The sequence below is a fragment of the Vulpes lagopus genome, chromosome 3, assembly GCF_018345385.1.
Source record: "Vulpes lagopus strain Blue_001 chromosome 3, ASM1834538v1, whole genome shotgun sequence".
Lineage (NCBI taxonomy): Eukaryota > Metazoa > Chordata > Mammalia > Carnivora > Canidae > Vulpes > Vulpes lagopus.
Window position 1 is genome coordinate 28,002,006 of NC_054826.1, and position 21,580 is coordinate 28,023,585.

General features: G+C 47.2%; 1 protein-coding gene across 2 annotated transcripts in view; it reads right to left on the reverse strand.

Moving 5' to 3' along the window:
* Positions 1-492: 492 nt before the first annotated feature.
* HTR4 (5-hydroxytryptamine receptor 4) overlaps positions 493-21,580 on the reverse strand; it is a 174,560-nt gene continuing 153,472 nt past the window's right edge. For both annotated transcript variants that reach the window (XM_041746849.1, XM_041746847.1), the window contains one exon: positions 493-7,316. In XM_041746849.1, the coding sequence (XP_041602783.1) occupies positions 7,229-7,316 (88 nt within the window). In that variant the 3' untranslated portion in view covers positions 493-7,228. The remainder of the gene's footprint in view (positions 7,317-21,580) is intronic.

Below are 21,580 nucleotides of genomic sequence, written 5' to 3' on the forward strand. Positions count from 1 at the left end.
AACAAACTATATTTAAGTAAAAGCAGGAAACAAATTCTAAAACATTCTAGATCTTTCGAAATAATACACCCCTCCCCCTCCAACCCTTAGACTCCATGTAAACCTGTTTTTTCAGTGTAACCGGAATAACCCAATCATCTAAACAATGCTTAGATGGGCCGCTAGAGGCCGCTGCTTTCTAACGTGTTGGTTTCTTTCGGGCTCCTCCAACCCACTGCTAGAACAAGTACAGCAGGAAGCGCTAGAATCATTGCAAAGACCTCCAGACTGGAGCAGCTAAAATACAAAACAGCAAACTTGGAAGAAGACTACTACAGTAGGCGTCTGGTCAGTGTCTGTGGGATGGGTGGCTGCAGTGATTGCCCGACAGCAGGGGCCCGCACACTTCCTGTATGGGGTCAGACAGTAATGAGCTGAAGCTACACCATGGTGATTACTCAGCTGTTGGAGTGTGAATGCAGCCACAGAAGATAAATCAACAAACGGGCAGGACAATAAAACTTTATTTATGGACACAAATTTGAATTTGGTTTAACTTTCACATGTCACAGAATATCTTTTAATTTGTTTTCCAACCACTTTAAAAAGTAAAAAAACGTTCTTACAGACTGGAGGACACGGCCCCCACACGGTAGGTAGTTTGCTTGCCCTCACCTGTCCTAGAGAATCGAGTTGTCCTGTTCTCTCCATGCCATTATGTGTCATCCACTTGTGGTGCAGTGTCTGGCACGTTTTTAAAAGGCCTTCACTGTTTGACAGACAGATGACTAAATTAATGTCAGTGGTAGAGATAATGGTGTCTCTTGGGGTCCTGTCAGCCGTGAGCCCAATCTGTAAAGCGCAGCTGACACATAGCTCTTACAGGCACCTCACCGTGGGAATCGGGACCTAGATTCAGATTCTGACTTCCTCAAATGACTTCCAGCTGACCTGGAGGTGGTCACAGCCTTTACCCTGGAGGCTCCATTTCATCATCTATAAATGGTAACAATGAACAATAGGCCCACCCCATAGGGCAGTTGTGAAAGTGCCATGAGAGCCTTCATAAACAGGAAAAGGGCACAAGTGGACTGCTCCCACTATTATTCCCTTAATTATGAAGGGGTTTTTACTAATCTTTTCATAACCTCCTGTCCTTTGACCATATTCCAGGATGGTAGGAAGCAGAGAGAACTAGTAAGGCCATTAAGAGGAAATAATGATACCACGTAAGCAGGTTTTAAAGTGTTTCCCAGGGCACCGGAGTGGCACAGTTAAGTGTCCAGTTCTTGATTTTGGCTCAGGTTGGGATCTCAGGGTTGTGAGATCGAGCCCCATGTCAGGCTCCACACTCAGCGCAGAGCCTGCTTAGAATTCCCTCTGCCTCGCCCCACCCCGCCCCAACGCGTGCACTCTCAAATAAATCTTTTTTGAAAATGTTTTACCAAGTGCTTTGCGCATACCCTCATACTAGAAAGTGATCGTTCTGCCCCCTGTTTTACTATTGGGGAAATTAAGGTGTAGCAGGTTAAAGATCTGGTCAAAGGGACGTCTCCAGGAGCAGTGAAAGCACGATGATGTCAGTCTTCCCCTGAAGCCTGTGCTATTCGGGCAGAGGGTCTCAGGCCCTGGAGGGAGGCCGGCCGGGGCCCATGGAGGGCCAGGCCTTCCTTGTCCACGGGGAAGCTGCCTCTGTCACTTGAGCCCCTGCCAGCTGACCTTCCTATGGTTAGCACAGGACAGGAAAACACGCTGCTGATATTCTGAGGCAGGCTTCACATGCCCCACTCGGCCACAGGATACAGCCAGACCCTAAAAGAGACAACACCGCACACTGGACGGCATCTGTTGTAGGGCATGGACACACAACTGAAAAGAATGACGAAGAATCACGTCTTATAAAATGACATGTATGGAGTACCGTTGGAAAAGGCAAATTGCAAATCACAATACACAGCATTATATATAAGAACAGAACAAGATCATCTAGTTTTATATGTACATTTATACATATGTAGATACACAGGACACATTCTGGGGTTACATAAGCCAGCTAAAGCACAGATACTTCTTGAGGGGAGTGGGATGAAGCTGTAGTCAAGGAGGGTTTTGCTCTATAGTTAGAACTCTTTTTCATAGGAGTGGACTGCATTAATACGTTATCTGTGCAACCCATCACTTAAGTTGCCTAAAAATATGTAACTTGTATATTTAGAAATGAGAGGAGGAGGAAAGGACTGTTAGGAGTGACCTGAAGTGTTTCAGCTCTGATTCCTGTGTCCTTGGGCAAATCACCTTCCCTGACAAAGTCAGTTTCTTTTTCTATAATATGCTCTCCGTAATCCCTCCCTGCAGGTTGCTGTGAGAGGCTCAGGGACCTCCCTGGGAAAATACAAACTGTAAAGTGCCCAAGGTGATAAGCTCCTGGGACAGCGGAGCATATCCAGATAGTATTCCATGTCCCCACTAGGAAATGCGGCAAAGTCAAGTTGCCTTCCGCCGGAGCCACTCCTCATCCGCACACCCCAGGGAGGGCCTGAGATACAGACCATGCTCCCTGGGGCTCACACACCTCGTCTCAGGCTGTGCTGCTGGTTACTCAGTGGCCCAGCAGCTGAATACTGGAAAGAGTCGCTGCGGGAGGGCCTTTCCTCCCACCCAATCATGTACTGAATTCTTCTCTTGTTTAAAGACCGAAAGTCAGGCTCAGAGAGTGGAAGGGAGGTCAAGACACAGTAGAGCAAGTGCAGGGAGGGCTGCACACTGGAATAGGCAGGCCCTGTCTTCCTCTCCAGGCCCCAGGCTGAGGCGGGAGGAACTGCCTAGGCAACGGGAGGGCAGGGGCCTCCTCCGCTTGCTCACTCCTCACTCCCAGCATCGTGCCCTACATGTGCAAGTGGAGGAAGCTCATCCATTAAGGACTGTGTGCCCATGGTGAGGACTGCGGGCTTGACAACCACACCGCCTGCGCCGTCTGCACTCCAAATGCACCCTTCCCAGCCCGGGGCCTGGGGCCTGGGTTCCTGGGGCCTGGGGCCTCGGCCTGGGTGCCTGGGTGTCTAGGCTAGTCGCCAGACCTCTAGGCTGAGGCCTGCTCTGCTGCAGAGTGGGAGAAATCTGGGTACTTACGGTGTAAGGATTTTATGAGGATTAAATGAGAGAATCTACGTAAAGCACTCATCACAGTGCCTAGCAGAAAGGAGCTCCTTAAATGGTAGCTTCTCTTATTATTGCTACATTACTATTATTATTATTATTATTATCATTATTATTAGTAGTATTAAGATATGTTCTGGGGTGAGCTAAAAAAAGGAAAGGAAGGGAAAGGAGAAACAATGTGAATCAAATATAATAGTAATTAAACTATCACCTGTTACACTTTCCTTCTCTCTATGGTGCCAAAGGGTATCAAATTCCACTAGGGATTAATCACATTCCTTCAGAAAGTTTGAGAGATCTCCCCTGGTGACCTCTCTTGCAGCCCTTCCTAGCTTCAGGAGCCCCACATGGGACAGGGCCCAGGCCCCCCCCAGCTTCCAGCCCTCATTCAGCTCCCTTTTAAATACACGAGCACTGAGCTTACGTTAGAACTTAAAAACCTTGTTTTGTTTTCATTTATCTCTATGGCTGCTTTCTATTTATGGCAAGTAATACTGATTTTCTATTCTGGGATTGATAAAACATTTCTTTCTAAAATAAGTAAGTGAAAACCTGAATTACTTACATGAACATATTAATCGCGGTACAGGCAGGGCACATATTTTATGGGGAAAATCCTCACAGTTGCCCTTGGCTGCACAGCAGTTCAACCCCTGTTGAATGTGAGGGGTTCAACACATTGTTGAAGTGTTCCAACAATCCTCCTGGCCCAGAGAGTTTCTCCATTTTGTGGGCGCGATGAGCCAGGCCAGAGCTGGTTAAGGTCCCAAGCAGCGCGTCACCCACCAGGCCTTCGAAGCCATCCCTGATCTGTTTAAGTTTAAGCCAAACATTCGGCCTCAGTTCTCTAGACTGAATGGGAAAGAGACTGCAGATTCTAGCCAGGAAAGGTAAATGCATTAGTCTCCCCGCCGCCCCCCACCCCCAGACCAACTGTTACAGGGAAGGACGTTGACCAGAGCGGAGCAGAATGATAGCAAGACAAAAGCCACACCGGGCTCCCTCTCCCCGGAGGGAAATAACACCACCAAAGACAAAAACGGGCAGACAGCACAGCACCAAGGAAACAGTACTTTGTTCTTGCCTGAAGATGATGTTGAAAGCAGTTCAATTATAGCCGCCCCCAGCCCCTCCCCGGACCCTCTCCCCCGGCCTCCCCAAGCCCACCGTCCACGTCCAGGCGGACAGCAATCTGCCCCAGGACAGAGCGAGTGAGCAGCATGATGTGGAGATGGTGGTGAGGTGAGAGGTGAAATCCAGGAAGAACGAGTTCGTCTACACATACTTGGGGGGCAGTAGAAGTTAGTTTCGATCTCTCACTTGCCAGCTGCGGACCATGAGCAGGACGGGGAGTTCAGGGCCTCCCCCTGGACAGTCCTGAGAGCTGGTGGTTCTCGTTGAGAAGAAGCACAGGTGAAGCCCCTTGATCCCAGGCATGGGGTAGTCTGGTTGCAGCGCCTGTCACCCCGGCGACTGTCCAGGCACATGTGGCCAGAGGCATATGCTGCCTCCCAGGAAGCATCTCTTCTTGACACTTCAAGCTCCCTGGAAGAGGGTGGTCTTCTCAGGGAAGACAGCCCAGTAAGTCTCCTCCTTCCTTGGACAAGCTCCACGTCTCCTTCTCAGTCTTCCATACACCTGCTCTATTACCTGGATTCTCGGAAGCCAGGCTTCTTGGTAATGCCAGGCCAGCAGCTGTCTAGACAGAGCATCTCTCATCCTGTCCTGTGGCTGTTGGGCGCATCACCCACATCATTCCTGCCCTGGTCCAAAGAGACAGCAAAGTTTGCTTATGAGACCTTCTCTGTAAAGGACACCGTCTTCTTGACAATGGTAAGGGCTTCTATTTTCTCAATCGCTGTTGTTTCACTGGACCAGGGTGCTTGTGACCTCTGCAGACACCAATCAGGGGCTGGCCCACAGAAGTGAGTCCCGAGAGTCCAGCAGCTAATGGTAAGATCTCATTTTCCCACACATGCTGTAATCTGCGGATCCCTGTTTAACGGTATGGGTGAATATGGTAGGCCTGCCACTGAGAAATAATATTTCACACTAGCTTACTAAGCTCCTGGGAAAAGAAGCATCTCACAGGGAACAAATCCTACTGGATGGATGCACGTGTGTGTGCATCTATGCATTCCACAGGAGATAATGTCGACTTTGGGGACATCAAAGCTTACGAGCTGCCTCAAAGCTCTAAACCTATTGCTCCTCATGATGATCTGGTTCTCATGATCTCTTAGTCTTTCCCTAAGAAGTTCTTTGTGCTTTGAGATCAGAGACCTCATCCAGACAGCATGGGAAGAACTCCAGACCCCCACATTCACTCAGCTCTGCCTTTCCCATGAAAAAGTGTAGAAAGAAAATGCAAATGTGAGGAGGCTGGTTAATCCTCTCTGGGCTCCCATAAGTGGGGTGACCAGCCAGCCTACTTTGCCTGGGACTGAGGGATTTCCTGGGATGTGCGACTTGCAGTGCAAAAATCAAGGTGTCTGATCGTCCTTCCCACCATTTGGGGGGATGGAGAGAAGGGGGAGAGCCTGTGGGTTCTGCTTTAAAATAGGTGATAAGGAGGCAATTGTGGCTTCTGGGATCACTTAGGAAGGAAATTGGGGTCAACAGACCAAGCACAGGGGCAGGGGGAGCTGGTGAGGCTAGAAACTTTGGGCACATCTTTATCTTGTAACCTCCCCTGTCCCTCACCAGCACCACCTGCCCACCCACATTGCCTGTTCCCTGGGCTGGGTCCCTACAGGCCAGCAATCCATCCTCAGGATAGGATTTTTATCATCAGTCAAAAGAAAGATAACCGGGAAAAAAATGTGCCCTCAAAAATTTCAACCACGGGGGCTAATTCACCCCAAGATAAAATGATTCGCTGGTAGCTTTGACATCAGGGGAGCATCTCCTAAGGAGCTTGGAAGAAGTGAGATGCTGAAAAAAATGGAGAAAAATGGAGCCCCAGCAGCTTCACAGGCAGGGAGGCCAGTGAATTTCCCCAAGGAAGGAAGTTGGTTTGTGATTATGTCTTAGCCCCGACGAGCCAGGTGCCTGGCCCAAGACCAAGCACTGGCTCAGCACAGGGCCCTGGAAGCCCCTAAAAGGTGTCTTATTGGAGCAACTTCATTTCCTCGCCAAATCTGAGTTGCAAGATCATCCTTAATCAGCATCCTCAGTAAAGGTACAGTTCCTTTTCCCATTGTCATGGAAGGAAAATGAATCAAGATTCATTCCACATGACCTCAAAGTGAGTATGCCAGTGAGACAAATGTCATCCTTAAACACACACACAATTTAGACTAACAGTAAAGATGCCTTTGGGTAATGGATCCAAAATAAAAATAAAAAAAAAGAACGAAAAAAAAAAAAAAAAAGAACGAGCAGTTTTCAGATCTATCCACAAGAAAAAGGAAAAGAGAAATGTTCATAACTACCACCCAGAAAATATTGATGTTTCACTTGTCAGCTCTTTCATGCTTCTGGACAGACATCTTGGCATTGATATCAACTTGACTTCATTACAAGAGCCTTGATTAATTCACACACCAAAGTATGTACAGAAGATGGCCACAGTGGAGAGGAAACTGGAGCTGTTCAAAGACCTAAAAGGGTGGGTGGACAGCAGATCAGTGTCTTCCAACATCTAAGGGCTCTCAAAGGGAACAGGGAGCTAACTGCATGGCTCCCGATGGAAGATGGAACAGAGACACAACTTCGTTCCAACAAAGGGAAAAACTTTCTTATAATTAAAGCTTCCCTACAATAGAAGGAACTGCATTGGGAGGTAGTGATCCCTGGAGGTGTGCAAGCAGAGACGCCCAACGTCCAAGGATACTATGGAAGATGCTACTCCAGCATTCGATGGGAGGCTGGATCTGAGGACGCCTGAAGTCCCTTCTCAACTCTGAGATCTTCCACACTCTGGCCTTGGGTCCTGTCCAGCACTGTGCCCCATGTACCGTCCCTGGGCCCTTGTCCCCACTGCCTCATGCCTCGCTGGTGGTGATGAGGGTCAGGAGAGATGCCAGGGTAGCCTGTTCATGCAGACATGAATGGGAATGAATGGCTTAATCATGAGCCACGTTCTCAATCAGAAGCATGATTCCAAGGATTCTGGGTCATTGTGTATGGGCAGTTTCTCAAGTTCCTGGTGATGTCCACTGTGCAGAACTGTGTACCTAGGGAGGAAGGAAAGAAAGCATGAGAATTCAATGGACATCCTTCGAATGTACCGAAGAGAGTTTCCCATCACTGTTGGCTTCTTTCTTATGACATGCTACTGAGAGCATGGTGAGGTGGGGCTGGGTGTGGGGGTACATTGAGAGGGAAGACCAAAGAACTCCATCCAAATTGCTCATTTTAAAAGTAGGGAAACTGAAGACCTGGAGGAAATGACAGGCCCAGAATTATACAAAGAGTTAGTGGCAGAGTTTGGACTAGAACCTAGATTTCTTCTTTTCTCCCAACAAAGCCTAAGGCTCTTACATTCATCAAAATGTGAATGTACTCTACTCTACTACCTCAAGCAGCACCTGAATATGCGAATTCCCTCTCCTAGGGAGGGTTCTGGATTCAGTAATATCAAAGTGCTGAGATTAGTAAAGCTCTCAGAGTCTGAACGACACTATAACCATATTTGTTTCTCTCATTCCTTTTGGTGACATTTGGAAGAGTAAATCAATTAGATGAATCAAGCAGCAAGTTGATTCTAAGCATCACTGTGAAATTTGCTACTTGACAAGTGTTTATTATTTGCGGTATCACACGGTTGCACTCCTATGTTAATTGCCTTTGAATCAATCTCAATTGCAAGTGGATCTTATCACCAGTAACCCAGATTCCAGCACCTGGCTGTTATTCTTATGAAATTTCTACAGAGTTTAGGAGCACTACCACCACTCGCTTTCCTCAGGCCAATGTCAAGCCCATTCAGTAGAACAAATAAACCCATGCCAGTTATTTGGCATCACATGTTGATGACCAAGTCTCTCATGAATTACATTAATGCTTTGCCTGGAATTATAATAAATTGCTGACTTTTATTGATTGATTGGTATTTACCAGGTACCGTACTAAACCCTTTACATGTGTTACCTTATTTAATCTTCACAACAAAAGATAGTATTATATTCATTTTGCCATTGAGCAAAATGACCAGAGCTTCAGTGACTTGCCCAAGGGAATAAAGGAAATTCATGAAGATGAAGTCAATCAAACTCTACCTATCTGCTGCCAATACCCATGTTCACACACAACTCAAGAGCCAGGTATGAACTTAGAATAGTGGGTCTCAACAGGGACAATTTGGAGACACTTTTGGTTGTCATGGCAGGGACATGCAGTGGGTAGAGACCAAGGGTGTTGCTAAACACTGTGTAATACACAGTACACTGTCCCCCACACAGAGAGTTCCTGGCCCCAAATGTCAATAATGCCAAAATTGAGAAACCCTGATCTAGAATAAAAAGTCTTCTTTGCTGGATAAAAGCAGGTGTTAGCTGAGGAACAGAGACAAGGTGAAGGGCATGAGTCTGAGCTCTTAGAGAACTGTCCACTGCAGCTGCTGCTGGGCTCGAGGCCAGGGGAGGGGAGAGGACTTACAAAACCACAAGTACCTGCCAGATAAGCCTTGAGAAGAATAAAGTGGAAATGGCTACAGAAAGAAGGATCATATATTTTTAATGAGAGTGACCAAGGAAGGTGTCTGGGGGAGATGACTAAAGACCTTAGGGAAGTTAGTGCTCCAGCTACTGAGTCACTGATGCTCAGCCTCAAACCTACTCTTCTATACTTGGCTTTGGAAGGATGCTGTAGACTATCAGCTTTGGATGCTGGCTGCAGTCAGGCTTCTCCAACAGGGGTTACTGCAGGAGGGCAGGAGCCCGGAAGAAGGGAAAGGGCCTTGCTCCTCCTGTGGGCATCATCTCAGTGAGGCTTCTGCAGCCCCGCAGAGGCAAGAGCCTTCCTGCAGCAGCAGCTCAGTCCACTTTCCAACTTTTGCATAACCAGCTTCACAGTAGCCCCTCAAAGACATCAGCTCCAGCTGGCCAGTGCCTCCTCTTTATAGGTCTATGTCTCTGTTCTGTAGGGTCCCTCCTCTAAGTTTCTGGGGTTTTTGTTTTGTTTTGTTTTGTTTTGTTTCATTGTTTCTTGCCTTGTGCTCTCAGCCCGAGAGGTAGTAAGTAGTTGCTTGAGACACAGCTCACCTTGCTGGGGAAGTAAGATGTGCTGCAAGCACCGTTTTCTCTAATTACATACATTGTTTCGTTTATATCATGTACTCTTCACAACTCTAAGCAGTACCTACTAGACTTAAACTGATTTTATAGATGAGAAAACCGAGACTCAGAGAAGTTAAGCAATTGGTAAAAGGCCACAATGTCCATGATGTCCCCACTCTTAACCTCACGACTCTTAACACTCCTGACCCTTTACCCTGTTCATGGCCAATGCATTACTTTCACAGGCAATCAATGGCACCTTCTCCTACACCAAGTTCACATGAAGACAGTGTCCTGGTTGAAAAGCCAAATGGATACATCCAATCCTGTTAGAAAATGCGCTTTCGTGGCATGCAGGCACACCTCTACAGCAGCCTTTCATGTATCTCTCCTAAGTGTCTGTCTCCCATAGGCCAAGGAGCAAATTGTTCAGGAATGACTAGAGAAGTATGGAACTGGAGTGGACATTCTAAGTGGAGGTTCCCTTTACCCAGTGCACAGTTGAAGGGCAGCAGCTTTTTCAGAAATAGGTGTAGGCAGAAGGGCATGTTTTCTAGTTACAACACATGGTGGTGGTGGTGATGGTGGTGAGGTCCTCACCATGGTCTGGTGGGTGGTATACACAGGATGGAGGAACTGTTCTGACATTTCAGTGGCAGGATCTAGGAGAGGCAGTGTCTCCAGTGGAGTTTGGCCTGCAGAAGTACTCCCTGGGCTTGGGTATGCATTCCCAAGTCTCCATGAGAGAGAAATCTTTCACTTGGTGTTTTCACTTTCATATATAACAGGCATTTAAGCAGATCCAGGGGCATCTGGATGGCCACCTTATAAACTCACATTGCCTTGTGAATTCAGGTCACACATTTGCATCGGGTTCACCATGATGTCACAGTGACAGTGGCCAACTTTATGCAGTGTTTCTCGAAGTAGGATACATGAACCTCCAGCCGTCTATAGGCATAGTCATGGGGATGTACACATCCTCAATCTGAGGAATAGTGGGGAAAAGAAAGCACGCGATACTGTAGACAAACAGAACAGCATTACCAACAGCATTAGCAGGTTGTGGGACCTGGTCAAGTAGATTAGTTCCACCTACTTCACAGCTTCTTTGTGATGATAAAATCAGCATCTATAAAGGGCTTAGCAAAGAGCTGGACACGTAGTAGATACTGGTATCTTCGCTCTTAAGGAAACCAAGGATCAGAAAGTGTGACTTTCCCAGGGTCCGAGAAGTAGTTACACACGGAATGGTTAAGAACACAGACTCTTAATGTCTGGGTAAATCTTGGCTCGGACAGTCACTAACTCTGTGAATTACTACAAACGTTCTGGATTGTTTCGAGCAATAGACACAGAGATAATGCACACAATACGCTTATTAGAATAGTGGCGGTCAGGGTGGCCCGGGTGGCTCAGCGGTTTAGCGCCACCTTCAGCCCAGGTCCTGATCCTGGAGACCTGAGATGGAGTCCTGTATCAGGCTCCCTGCAGGGAGTCTGCTTCTCCCTCTGCCTGTGTCTCTGCCTCTCTCTCTCTCTCTCTCTCTCTCTCTCTCTCTCTCTCTCTGTGTGTGTGTGTGTGTGTGTGTGTGTGTGTATGTGTGTGTGTGTGTGTCTCATGAATAAAAAAAATAAAATCTTAAAAAAGAAAGGATAGTGACGGTCAAGCAGTAAGCACTCCATAAATGTTATTAGTACTGTGCTACTTGACATTGGATGTAAAAACTTGTAAAAAAGAAAAAAAAAATCAAGCCAGTACTTGATCACTGATCCGGTGCAGAAATCCATTCTTTAGTAATTGATCAGATCTTTGTTCACTTAGCATCGATCACAGAGCTGAAAGAAACCTTCGTGAGGCTTTAGGGATAAAGAGCGAGCCCCAGAGACTGCCTGTCATCTGCCAGAGTGGCTAAAGTCTCCCCCTTGTCTGGTTGTCCCGGTTACTTGTCATTCTGCAGCTGTCCTGGTGGAACGCAGGCCCAGATGTGCCGGTGGACCTGGGCCGGTTCAAGCCCGGATGCAGAACTTCGCTGCTGTTTCCCAAGCAACGGCGTTGAGGCAGGAGGCCGCTCCCTTCAAGCTGGGCTGCTTCCCCCCTTAGCATTAATTTACTCAAACATGACGGGAGCCACATTAGGTTTGGTAATTACCTGAGTCTACAATTCATTCACTGAGCAATTAGCATTGCACTTAGAGCAGCTTGGATGCAATAATTAGTCGCATAATAGCAGCCCTTGTGCCTGCCCGGCCCGGCATTCTAAGGAAATGGTTAGACCTTATCACGCATCACCCCAGCCTTCCCCTGCATGGCGGTGCTCACATGCGGCGCCTGCAAGGTGCTTTAATTATTAAAATATAAGGTACATGGGTTTGAAGGGATTCAACCCTAACGCAGAGTTTCCCGGAGCTAGAGCCCCGTCATCTGGGAACAAAGACCTCACATTGGGTATTTCCTTGATGTTGGGAGGAATGAGATTTTCGAGTCCCAAGGCATTGATTGATCCAGCCACTTAGTTCTTTTTTTTTTTTTTTTTTTAGATTTTATTTATTTATCCATGAGAGACAGAGACAGACATAGAGAGACAGAGACAGAGACACAGGCAGAGGGAGAAGCAGGCTCCATGCAGGGAGCCTGATGTGGGACTCGACCTCGGGACTCCAGGATCATGCCCTGGGCTGAAGGCGGCGCTAAACCACTGAGCCACCTGGGCTGCCCAGTTCTTTAAAAACGCAGGGACGCCCCCCAGGTGGCTCGGCGGTTGAGCGCCTCCCTTGCGTGGAGCCTGTTTCTCCCTCTGCCTGTATCTCTGCCTCTTTCTGAGTCTCTCATGAATAAATAAATAAAATATTTAAATAAATAAATAAATATATTTTTCCAGTGCCCATCAGGCACTGTGCGAAGCCCTGGACACCTGAGGGTGATGAGGACAGACAGCATAGTCTCTGTCCCCCCGGAGCCCACAGTGTGGTGCAGGAGACCCACAGTCAGACACAAAGTCACAAGAGGTGTTGGGATGGGAGGCAGCTGGCCTTAGCGTGAGAGCACGCAGCACCACGTTGCCCTGTGTGTCAGGACCCTGCGGTCCAGGAAGCGCTGGAGGTGAGAACGGAGGGCTGGGTAGGGGCTTTGCAGGCAAGGGGAGGCGGAGGCTGCAAGAGGACCACTGCCACAGAGGCAGGTGGGTGCTTCGGGAGTAGAACAGTCTAAGAGGAGCACGAAGTCTCAGTGAGGCTCAGCACACCACGGATGGCTCGCCCAGCCAAACACGGGAAAGCTGGCCACGGCCGTAAGTAGAGCAGGTGCATGAGGACTTTGTGTTTGGAAGAACATTCTAGCTGTGGTATATAGAATGGATTGGAATTTGGCTGGAGTGGGAATCCTGAAGTAAATTAAGAGGCATAATAGCCTCCTTCTGTACAGATTACCACAAACTCCCTGACTTAAAAGAACACAAACTAATTCCCTTACAGTTCTGGTGATCAGAAGTCCAAAATGGGTCTCACTGGGGTAAAGTCCAAGGATGAGGTTGAGCTGCATTCTTTCTGGAGGCTCTAGAGGAGAATCCCACCCCTTGCCTCTTGTGCAGGCTGCCTGCATGCCTTGTTGCTCTGCGCTCTGCTTGCATCATCACACCTCTTCCCTGACTGACCCTCCTGCCTCTCTGTGTCAGGGTGCTTGCGAGTGAGCCCACTGAAGGATGACCCAGGATAATCTCCCCATCTCAAGACACACAGCTCAATCACATTGACAAGGTCCCCTTTGCCATGTAAAGTAATATTCTGAGGACTTGGGGGTTAGGATGTGCTCCTCTTGGGACAGCCGTTATTTTATACACCACAGATGATTTCCAAGGTGTCCAGAGGTGACTCAGAGACATCAGATGACACCAGTGGGGTTGCTGAGAAGAAGCAAGATTCAGGATATATCTTGAAGGATCTGCTGATGCATCAGACGTGAGGGCAATGGGAGCATTTGAGGCATGGCACGGGGGAGGCAAAGGTGCGGAGGCAGACAGAGCCCAGAGTCGTATGCTTTGTTTGAGGAAGGGAAGATGTTCTAAGAATATACCCTACATGGTGAGGTGGGGGTGCAGGGAAGTGATGATGCTTAAATGAGGGTGAGGTGGCATTGTTGGGGGTCTTAAGAGCTGGGCTGAAGAGGTTGGGCTGAATCTTTAGGTGATGGAGACTGGGATGAACACAGTCTGCACTGTGGGGAGTGGGAGGGATGATCAGGGGAATGAGACCAGCATGGAGGCTCCTTCCTCTGGGAAAGATGAGGTCATGAGCAAGGCTAGTAGCAGTGGAGGGAGTGAGAGGACCTCACAGAGAGTGATGGGAAGGATGCCATCTTGATTGCATGTGCAGATCCACTGAGAAGGGTGGCCCAGTGAGCCCGAGTTTAGACTGGGCAACTAAGTGGATGCCATTAACGAGGGTGCACCAACCACCCTGAGCCTTCTCTTCTCCCATAGGGCCACCTCCGGTTCCTCAACAGTCCTCACAGATCAGGGTTTCTACTCTCCTCAGCTCCTCAGTGTTCCTCTCTGGACTGGCTTATCTGTGTCACTTGAAAACAGATGCTACAGGAGCCTAAGGGACCTTGGTCTCAGGCCCTCCCCTTGGTTATCAGTAGAGTCAGGACCAGAATCCACATTTATGGTCCAGGTGTCCATTTTTACACAGGCATTTCTAACTATTCCAAAACAGGGAGTGCTTCCTTTAAGTGTGTTCCCCTCACACACACATCCCACCCCACCCCATACCTTCAGGGGCCCACAGTCTCCTAAATGTGCTTCTTCACCCTAGGATGCAGCTGTGGCATCAGCCCCGGTGTCGCACAATCAGGGGAATGATCCCACCCCTGCAGCAGGCTCTCTCTCCCTGGTCACAGTGGAGGCCAAAGCTAGAACACTCCTGCTCCATCTCTGGAGGAGATGTGACTGAAAACGTCAAGACACTATCAGGCTCTTACTGCTCCAACTGAGAATGCGTGGGGCTGCCTGGAGGAGCCAGGTTTGGCCTGTGGGCTCCTAGAAGCAGGAAAAGTGGTCGAGAAAGAGAAAAGAATGAAGTTGATGTACAGTACAAAGCAGGCCAGAGATTATGGCCTCAGAGAGATGGAAAGAGGAATGCTAATCCCTGAAAACACCCCATTCCTTATTTTAGCCCCAGTGAAGGCCAGTAAACCTCCTGCTCTGGAGATCCACGAGATATTCTATATCCTTCCAATAGAGCTCTCTTCTATTTTTCTTCAGGAAGCAAGAGATTTACAGCCTGTGGTAGACACTATGAATTACATCCGTTAAAGCCTGTGCCCATACTCTCTTCTTTCTTTCTGACAGAGCATGTCTCTTTAGAGGCAAACATGCTAGATGCATTGCAGCCAAGGGCTTGGCCAGTGATCTTCTCCCGGCGAATGGGGCCTGATGGCCTAAGGGAGTCTGCTGAAAAATATTTTCCTCCTGAATAAAAGACGAGTGCAAGCAGAGCCTGCCTTATCTTCTTGCATTTGGTTATGGCTATGGTTTTGTGAGGAGGATGCAGTGTTTGGAGCTGTTGCGGCTATTTTGTGACCATGAGGGCGTCACCCCAGGATGAAAACTAATAGGTTAAGAATGCCAGAGTGGAAAGATAAAAAACATCTGGATCGTCCATCCAGGTTGGATTAACCAACCCTGAAACTACCCAACTCTGGACTTTCTGTCTTGTATAAATGATCTCCTTGTTTAAGTTCATTTTAGTTAGGCATTCTAGAATGTCCTTGTAGGCCAAAGTGATCTAAATGATGTAATGTACGTGCTCCATGTCTTCCATGTCTTCAGTCATTTCCCACACTGCCACACCCAAATCCTACTCATCGTTAAAGACCAATTCAATGCCCACCCGGAGGCCTTCCAGAAGTCTTCTACGCTGTCTATCAGCATTTACTCTCTGTAGAAATACAAAATTTCTGTTAATGTCAGGTGTCTGACTGGAAATATTTCCGGCTTCTAACACTCTTGAAAGGCAAGGTCCGTATCTAATGATAAAAGGTAACAATCTTTCAGCCCTCTTATATCGGATCCTTTGCTGAGTGCTTTGGAAATATTGCACTTAGTGCTTACAAAGACTCTATGATGTCAGTGCTATCATTTTATATATCTCCATTTCACAGATGAGGAAACTCAAAGAGCTTTAGATTTACCAGAGGTCACTCAGCCAGCAATGGGCAAAGCCAGGATTCAAATCCACATGTGTTAGAATCCAGAGCCATTTTGCTATTAGTACTTTCCAACCTTATTCCTTTTTAATACTTGCTATAGAGCTCACAACACTTCAGAGAGTGCAAAATATCATGGAATCTATAGAAATGGAATGGAATAGATTGGATTACAGAAGGAGACAATCCTCCCTGACATTGCCTGATATTTGTATTGATCACAAATGACAATGGCAATTCTTCTGTCCCTGATCCTTACGCAGCTCTGTGTGTTGCACTGCTCAGACAATCTCTGCATCTGTGATGTGCTTTCCATTCTTTTATGTTCAATGCCATAGCTTCTGGGGGCGGGGAGGGTGTTGCTTGTGGGCATTTCTGGTTCTCAATCTCTCCACAGGAAGGAGACTGAGAAAGCCACCTAAGCACAAAAATCACATCATGGACACTGGGGTTGTTCCCATGGTAACGCCTTGGCAGACAAGTTGGGAGTCTGAAGATGAAGAAAGGGATATTTTCCAGCTGGTAGAGGATTGAAGGTATCATGGATTAAATGTGTGCCACCCCAAATATGTCCGTAACCCCCACTATGATGGTATTTGGAGGTGGGGCCTTTGGGAGATAATTAGGTGAGGTCATGAGAGTGGGGCCACTGTGATGGGATTAGTGCCCTTATAGAAGAAAAGGAAGAGAGACCAGGGCACTCTCTCTCTCTTTCTCCCTCTGTTTCTCTCTGCCATGTGAGGACTCAGTAAGAAAGTATCTGTCTGCAAAACAGGAAGAGGATTCTCACTGGGAAAGGAATCTGCTGACTTCCCAACCCCCAAAACTGTGAGGAATAAATGTTGTTTAAGCCAACCAATCTGTGATATTTTGTTACAGCAGTCCAAGCCGACTAATACAGATCGCAAGGAGCTAAAGAAAGACTGTGTATGGGAGGGAGCAGGAAATAACAGGATACATTGGAGAGACATACGACCTTTGGTCTTGAAATGATTAATTCAGGAAAACCGGAAGCATCCAGAGAAAATGAACTAATACCAGAAGAGTTTGAGTTAGTGAGTGCTTCTGTGACTCTTTTACTAACAACATTTCATTTATCTAGAGTTCAGGCATCCAGTGACTTTAACTATTCAGACACCTGACTGAGGGATTTTTGTTTGTTCTTTTTAAGGACTCTGAATCACCAGAGTAGATCTCACAAACGTGTCGACTTTTCTTAGCCTTCCCTGGTTTTTCACGCAGAGAATATTCAAACTTAGTTTGTGTATGACTCTAAAAAGCTTGGTTCTACTTCCACACAGGGCTTGGGAGGGGGTGGATACATAATGCTGGTGGTGGACAGCCTGGCTGCAGGACAAAGCAACAGCGGATGTGTGCAAAGAGAAAAGACACATAAGAAAGCTGACAGATACCGACACAGTAAAACCAGCAGGGGCCACTGAGCACAGAGGAATATGTTTCAATCCTCTCTCTAGGCCACTACTGTACTAGGATGGCTTGATACAGGAAAGTCAAAATCACAACTATGAACCAAGTGGCTCAGAATCTGACTTGGTACTGGGGGAATCCAAATAAAGTCTGTAGTTTCATTGATAGTATTGGGAAAATGCTCATTTTCCAGCTTTGATGAATGATCCACGGTTGTGTAAAATAAATGTTAGCATTAAGGAAATAACTGTGTGAAAGGTAAATGGTAACATTTTGTACTCTCTGACTGTTCTTCTACAGATGCGTGTTTCCAAATATAACATTAATAAAATACTGACAAAAAAACTCCCTCATCCTGATTTCATCACAATCACTTGCTTAAGAAAGATGAAGATTGGGGCACCTGGGTGGCATCATCAGCTAAGCTGCCGACTCTTGATTTCAGTGTAGGTTTTTTTTTTAAAGATTTTATTTATTTACTGAGAGAGAGAGAGAGAGAGAGAGAGAGAGAGACAGGTAGAGGGAGAAGCAGGATCCCTGTGGGGAGCCCGATGAGGGACTCGATCGCAGCATCCCGGGACCACGACCTGAGCCAAAGGCAGATGCTCAGCCAATGAGCCACCCAGGTGCCCTCGATGCAAGTCTTGATCTCAGGGTTTTGGGATCGAGCCCTGTGTCAGGCTCACAGCTCAGTGCAGAGTCTGGGATTCTCCTTCCCTCTGCCCTTCTCCCTCCTTGTGCTCATCCTTTCTCTCTCTCCCTCTTCCTCTCCCTCTCTCTCGAATAAATAGGTAAATTTTTGAGAAATAAAATGATGAAGGCGTTTGCCACGTGTAGGCAAGGAGAGACAGGATGAATGGGGCCCGGGATGAGCCAGATGACAGAGCCTCTGATGACCGTGATTTCACGGGCTGAATCCAGCTGGGCGGGCGCTCAGCTCCCAGAGGCCTTGGGAAGGCTGTGCTCCCAGAGCAGGGAAGGAGCCCCAAACCAAATCTAAAAGTTAAAGAACATAAAATGAAACGATGCTCCTGAACTGTATGTGTCTCTGGTGTGCAGATCAACAGCGATCAAGGCCCAGGAGGACCTGGACGTGGGCACGTCTGGGGGCAGCTGCAATGTCCCGGCGTCGGGCGACGCGTCCCTTGAGCAAGCTGGTCCAGTGAGGCCACGAGAACAAGCAGAGACCGAGGACATCCTGCGGGCGGAGGTGAACAGACAGACCCAGACAGACGCTGACAGCCAGTGACAGACTTACAGAGCACGTTCAGAGTCAGACAGGAGCTGGTCTATTGCAGAAGAGCAGGAGGAAGCCAGAGACAGAGGAACAGCCACTGTGAGTTGAAACAGAGAACAGCCCCAGATGAGGGAGAGCCAAGCAGAAGTTGAGAAAGAAAAAAGAAGGAGAACACAGAAGTTAGTGGACAGGTGATCTCAGCCTACGGGGGTATCCCAGGAGCCTCCACGTGCCGTTAGGGGAGGACAAAGAGGGGAGCATCATTATTGCACCAGGTGGTTATGTCACAGGTTGGTCTACAAAGCACTTCCAGGACCGGCAGCTGACGTGGGTGTCAGGTGTTGCAGCAGCCGGGAGGGTGCAGGGGACCACCTGAACTTACCGGTAAGGACACAGGCACAGAGAGCTAAGGCACCCGTCCAAGGGCACCCGGCGGTGATGCACAAGAAAGTTACCCTCCCTCCTCCGCGCCCTCCTCTGGGTCACTGGCTGCAGTTTACTGAGGACTTTGGCGGGCCAGGTCCCATCCTGCGCCCCTTACGTGAATGAGGAGCGATCCCACATAATAACCCCCCACAACCCATGAGGCAGGGAGCATTGCCCCTTTTTCTGATGAGGAACTGACGCTTGGATGCCACGGGACCAAGATAATCTGGGCAGCAGGAGGGAAAACACGACTGGATCCCAAGGCCCTCTGACTCAGAAGAGCATACCTTTCAGTTGCAAGCCTCACTGAGTCTCTCAGCCTCATTTCTAAAATCCTGGACTTCTGTGCCCCCATCCCCATCAGATCCTGGCCCCAGAGAGCAATCAGGCTTTTTTTTTTTAATTTATTATTTTATTTTATTTTTTTATTGAGCTCTGGGTCCCATTCCAAGAAGGAAGAGCCATCCCAGGACACTTCTGTTTCTCTGGGACATCCCAAACCCCTGTACTAGGAAATCCCACCCAAATATCTACCCCCTTCAGGGCTCTAGGTTCCGAAAGGCTCTCTTAGCTCTGCCCATGTCTTCCCTTAGCAAACATCAAGTTCCACTTCAGATGAGACACAAGGCCAAGCAGAAAGCCAGGAAGCTGCAGTCAGGATTTTTAAGGGCAATCTGATTAAAATAATTTACCGTAAGTTTAAAAACACAAAACATACCCTCTTCAGCTCTCTTCTCTCTTCTTTAGCTCATCTCCTATGATACATCTACGTCGAAGACTCTTTGAAAATACAGCTGGGTATATATGGTCACTTCCTCCTACAGCTATCTCTGACCATCTCAGTATGATAATCCCTTTCCTTCTGGTAAGTAAACATAGCACTTCCTGCTCCTACAATTTATTTGACAATACAAGCTGCCTTGTGACAGCCCTTGAGGTAACTTATTAGGTGCAACCTGTATGTGCATTTACATGGTGCATTTCCAGATAAATTACCAGCCTCTCAGGGAGAGGAACCATAGCCTATTCATCTAGGACAGTCAGGTATTTTTTTTAAAGATTTTATTTATTTATTCATGAGAGACACAGGGAGAGAGGCAGAGACATAGACAGAGGGAGAAACAGGCTCCCTGTGGGGAACCGGATGCGGGACTCGATCCCAGGACTCTGGGATCATGACCTGAGCCAAAGGCAGATGCTCAACCACTAAGCCACCCAGGTGCCCTAACAGTCAGGTATTTTACTGACCATTATTAGCTCAGCAATGCTGATTGAGAGTCCAGACGTCTGATCTTAGCTCCACTACCTAGTGGCCCTTCAACCGTACACCGCCCTATGCCTCAGTTCCTCATCTAGAACACAGAAGTAACTGCAGCACCACACCGACCAAGCCACGGCGCTCATCTAATATCAGCAGGTGCTAACCTAGGCGAACTGTGAGTTAATGACGTGATTAAATGGTAACTTGGACTCCCAACTTTTTCTTCCTTCAATTGGTTCTCACTAGCCCTTCATTAGAGCAATGACACACCTCTGTATTTGCTAACAAAGCCCTCAAAGGGTTACCATCAGAACATTTGGAATATTCTGTGAAATTCTTCAATTGCAATAATCCAGTGCTGGCATGAAAATTGCAGAGACTCAGAAACTTTCATTAGGCCATAAATAATCAGTTGAAGACTTAAACGTCCGAGTATCTGTTGGCCTGACGTGCTTCCTTGGAAATTCTGATTATCAGAACCCAGTCGTTCAAATACTAGAAGCCATGGTGCATTTTATGCAAGAGGAGCTGAAACCATTCCTCCATTCTGGGTCTTCCACCCACAATTTTATGCTTTCAAGTACTGGTGTAGGGCGGAGATTTCTCACAGGATCATATAACAGTAAACTATAACAAATAACTAATACTTAGTTGGGGGAGTGTGTGTGTGTGTGTGTGTGTGTGTATCTCCTCATTTAATTAAAAATCTAACCACTCTTACATACTTATTTATAATTTTTCCTTTTAAATGTAAGTAAAAATACTGTTTTTCTTGGATATCACCCTTAGCGAGTCCAATAAGTGAACTTTTGAGAGTACAATGTGTTGGTGAGTTTATAGACATGTCTGAACATAGCAGATGCTGGCCAAAAACCAAACAACCAAACAAAAAAATAAACCACTTTTCTTGTGAAAAATCTTAGAATAGAATATAATTCTTACACTTTTTTTGCGCTGCCCTATATTTAAAAATGGGAGATGTAGTTTATTTTACATGTTGAAAAAATGTTAATATGAAATTTAAAATATTAATATGAAATAAAAATTTAGATTTTCAGAAATATTATCATTTGTATTAAAGACCTAATCGACCGTCCCCTGTCCATGTCAACCTTGCTGAATTAACAGTACAGTCTTCCTGTGACCTCTCGCTATTTGCACTTTCACTGTCTGAAGTGATCACATAAAACCACATCCAGTTGAATCTGTTTTTCTGTTCCTTATATTTGTACTGCAGATCATGATCTTACAAAAGCCTTTTGATCATTATTTTGTTTTTTTACTCACCACAAACCCATGAGGCAGTGTGAAGATTTGAATGAAAAATTAGTCCCATCTCTGTCCTCTGCCCAGACAGTGGAGGAGACTTTAAGTGATCACACCAGACCATGCGAATTGGTCAGGCTTATCTCTCTTAAGTTCAAACATGTTCAGTGCAGACAGAGCCTTAGCCTGGCAGCCTGGGACAGACCCAGGAAGCAGCACAATGAGAGCTGCCTTGGCTGTTGTTTGGATGGTGATGTGACAGGCCAGGGATTGGTTGGTGGTTAGCCAACTGCCTTGCAGCAGGTGTTAAGAAACTCAAAGCCAAGCAGATAAGGCTTGGTGGCAGACAGAGAGAAGAGACCTGGCCGGAAGCTGGGATCCTGAAATCATGGCTCAGAG